This window comes from Haliotis asinina, chromosome 15, assembly GCF_037392515.1.
Source record: "Haliotis asinina isolate JCU_RB_2024 chromosome 15, JCU_Hal_asi_v2, whole genome shotgun sequence".
In the NCBI taxonomy this organism is placed as follows: domain Eukaryota; kingdom Metazoa; phylum Mollusca; class Gastropoda; order Lepetellida; family Haliotidae; genus Haliotis; species Haliotis asinina.
Window position 1 is genome coordinate 5441713 of NC_090294.1, and position 4253 is coordinate 5445965.

The 4253-nt window shown below is 41.1% G+C and overlaps 1 protein-coding gene across 1 annotated transcript; it reads right to left on the reverse strand.

Moving 5' to 3' along the window:
* Window positions 1-871: 871 nt before the first annotated feature.
* LOC137266198 (beta-porphyranase A-like) lies at window positions 872-3953 on the reverse strand. The gene is made up of 3 exons (XM_067801703.1): window positions 3717-3953; window positions 2787-2931; window positions 872-2325 (listed from the first exon to the last, which is right to left on the reverse strand). Exons 1-3 carry the CDS (start codon window positions 3951-3953, stop codon window positions 872-874), a joined length of 1836 nt encoding a protein of 611 aa, XP_067657804.1.
* Between the last annotated feature and the right edge of the window lie 300 nt (window positions 3954-4253).

Sequence of the window (4253 nt, forward strand, 5' to 3'; positions counted from 1 at the left end):
AACGATGAAGCATTAAGGCAAAACCTCCTTGCCTAAATCCACTACATCCAAACAGATTTCATGAGACAAAGGCCTTTGGTTAATATTTGGGACAGACATCTCAGTCGCTGCTGTCTTCAGGCTTTGTGTCAAGTTAAAACTGGCTGGTGCTGATGCATGGTGATGGTTATTTGCTAGCAGGATCAGGTGGTCGAGCTAGCAGACACGTCTTCGTATCCCAGTTGCGTAGATCGATGCTCATGATGCTGATCACTGGATAGTTTGATCCTGGGTATTTACAGACAGCCGCATTATTGCTGGGGTATTGCTGAGTGTGACGCTTGGTTACAAACAACATTGATGTTATTTAAGGCCTTGACAGGATATTACCTTCATACGCGACAGACAAACAACGACCAAACAATAATCAACGAAAACAGCTTCCAGGAACAAAAGAGATACTTTTGCGATACTCTTTATTATTGAAGGTGCCCAAGAACCAGTGCGACAGAGCTAGCACGGACTCGATTTCCTCCCAAGGACATACCAGCTGTATTGGAAGAATGAATTCTACTTGCAAGCCCTGACTTGATCAATTGTCATTCCATACTGCTTTCCACATGCATATTTTTCCATGTTAAACATGGACATTGTACTCGAAGTTTGAATCATGTCAAGATAAGTATGAAACGACTGAACGTATGTTCGATGTTTCTTGAGGCTGAAAATGTCCTAGTGTGTGCAAAAGGACTTTCTTGCCCTAAAAAGCACAAGTCAGTTCTAATGGAAAATGTTCATGCACCAAGACTCAAATTCTTTGATGAATTATAGGTGCGAGGATTTAAAGGTAGAAGAAGTGAAGCAACAAAAATGATATTTGCTATATTCGTTATTATTGAAGGTGTCCAACAGCCAGTGCGACAGAGCTAACATGGCCTCCATTTCCACCAAAGGACATACCGACTGTGTTGGAAGAATGAACTCTATTTGCAGGGACTGAGAATTCCCACAATTCCCATTTGGTTGGGGCGTTGTTCTTGTCTGAATCGTACAGGCTGTAGGTGGATGACAATGTATACCCATTAAAGGTTACAGTGGGTTTTCCGTTTTCGCTCTTGCTTCTGCTTACACCGATCCTAAGACGAGCAGTATGGAAGCCGGATCCTGGTACCTGAATCGTGGTTTGTGCATGTCCGTTACTAATCGGAATGACCATATCCTTTCCATAGTAGGTATTCTCATTGTTAGTCTTGACGCCTCCAAAGTTGTAGTTGGTACCGAACTTGTAGTAACAGACACCCTCTCCCGGGAGACCGACTTTCCCATTGTTTTTGGTGGTGTCAAAGTGGACGTTCCAGTGCATTACTGGATTGCCATTCTGGTACTGAAGGCAAGTAGACACACCTGTTGTTGGGTGGATCCAGCCGTTGTGGAAGTCCAGCTTTACATTCTGCCATTGCTTTCCGTAGTTATAAAGGAGTACCATAACATCTTTGTTTTTTGGGTTTGCGAGGGCAAGAGGTGAAACTACTCTCTCCCACCCGGTGTACGCACTTTCAACCCTCAGAAACTTCTGATCGTAGTTCAAATCTTTAAAGAAATGGAAGTAGTTTGCAAGTGCTGTTTCATGCCCATCCTTCGTGAACAGGGACCAGTTGAGACTGTTATGACCTGGATATTGCTCATTGGCCAGAAGGAAAACGATGGCTCTTTCCATAAACTCTCTAAGATTCAGGTAAGTAAACATGTGTCCAAATCCAAGGTACAAAGTACCAAAATCTACAATTCCTGAATGTGCGTCCTGACTGATTCCATGAACTGGGCCTCTGCCAAACTCACTGATAATTATAGGAAAGCTCCTTCCTTTCGTTTTATGAGAATAGTTCTCAATCATGTCAATCACGGCAACCAGTCGTGCTTCGTTGATACCGTGAAACTCATGACTTCCACCGGATACATTAATATCGTTGTAAGCATGAAAGGAAAAGAAGTCCATGTGATCTAGAGACATGTCCATAAACTCTCTTGTTCTCTCCCACAAACGGAAGTTATCAGCATCTGTTCTGATTATAAAGCCAGTATATGTTGGACCTCCCACCTTGATGCCAAATCTTGATTTGAGCTTTTGAGCTACAGATTTGTGAAAGTTCAAGACCGTTCCTGAGTCCAGAGCCTGCCATGAAGCGTCTGGTTCGTTTATGACTTCAAAGTAATTTGGAAGGTGTCCTCCGGTATAATCCTTGGCACCCTGAACCATGAGAGACACGAACTCTGCAGCAGCGTCTACGTTATTAGGGAACTTGCCTTGGTGGTGCGACTTGTCGATCCAGTTTGGCCAGCTGAGACCTAGGAAATACATCATTTCCCAAATAAGGCAACGCCCTTAAAGGAAGATACGTTTCAAGTTACAGTTTCAAGACAGTAAAGTTACCAGATATGGATATTGTGTATTATTTTACACAAAATGAAAGTTGTTCTGGAAGAGATTATCCGTTGGTGGAAATTATGTTCGACATATTTTTGACACAACTGTGAGTCTAATTTCCTCTTTCTTTGAACAAATTCAGTTATAAGAATTTAAACGGACGCTTGGTGGAACACTGTCATGATCACAGAAGGTAACGTCTTCCAACTCACTGAAGCCGGCTGGACAAGCATGAAAATACTACTATATCAAGATCATGAATGTCCTCTAACCGACTGATTTTCACTTTGCACACTAAATAGTTCTGTAATGTATTGAATAGGTCCATCGTATCCAGAAACTATCATAGACGCCTTCATTGATATATGGTCAAATTGCATACCTTTAATTTCCCATACAATATTCTTGACGCCATTTCCAAAACCGTGGACTTGCTCCATGTACTTGTTAAAGGTGTTCCTCTGAAGGCTACGGTCTTGTAAGTACTGTGGATCTGGGTAACCATGGTGACTTGAACTTTGAAGCCACTGGTAAATTCATATAGATTTGTGAGAAAATCAAAGACATAAACAGAAGCACGACTGAACAGTGTGGATATGCCACGTTTAACCCCACTGAAAGAATAATTAGGTGACCAATTTCAAACCAATTATAGTTGGAATATTCACAGTGTATTCAGGTATTTGGTTGCATTCACTTAATAAAAACCATGGATTTTTAATGGATTTAACGATATGACGGTGTTTCATATTCAGAACAATTAATTAAATAACTGAAAATTGAAATCGTTTTATACCAAGTGTTACTGACGATAGACTATGTATCAGATTATCAGTAGTGTTGGTGGAACGTCATGATGTCAGGTATTTTAACTGCAATGACACTTTGATGGGGTTCGAACCATTGAGGTTTCAAGGCATATCAGTCAAAATGCTGAAACGAATGTAGGTCTCGTATATTCTGATATGTTTCAAGCAGAATGAACGTATAACCATATGGCAGCACCGAGGGAGTGAGTGAGCTATGTGGTTGTACGCCGCCTTTAGAAATATTCAAGCACTATCACGACAGGGAACACTCGAAGTGGACACATTGTAGCCATGAGAGGAATCAAAATGTCCTCCATGTAATATGTGTTGACATTAAAGCTGTCTTGCGGCTGATGTTGTACTCTTGACAAAATAACTTTTGAAGATTTGACTCGATAACAGAAATATTTTCCCTACAGTTCAATTCGACATTTCACACTGAAAACCTGTTTGATTAATTTCTAAGGATACGTTTCAGTAGAACAATAACATTAATTACGTACATTTGCGAATAGATGGCCTTTCAAGTCTCTGTTTATCCAACGCCCGGATTCAGCACCAATATCTTTGCATTTTGAGATCAAGTTCGAGTTAACTAGACCGTTGAATTTGTTCCATCTGTCCACTTCATAATGGACTCGTCCACCCTGGGAGAGCCACTCATTGTAGATGGTGACTGTGGTGTCGGAGATCACCTCCCCACACAAATAGACTGTAATGATGGCTAACGCTAGCCGCATGACTATATCAGATTCAGCGAGCTGTGACCATGCTATATAGTGTAGGAACACGTGTGTAAAACACATGATAAGCACACCCTAACACTAATAGAATCAGGCATCCATATAGATAGACGTGTGAAATGTGCGCATGTTTCCACAGTGTGACCCTCACTGACGACCATGGAATCAATAACAATGAACTTGTAACGCTAAAAAATAGTGACACTGTTGCCAGCTTACTTTCATATCTCTCCTTCAACTAAAGATAAGGCTGTTCGTCCATATACTGTGTTGCCTGTTTCTTAAAAAATACCATCA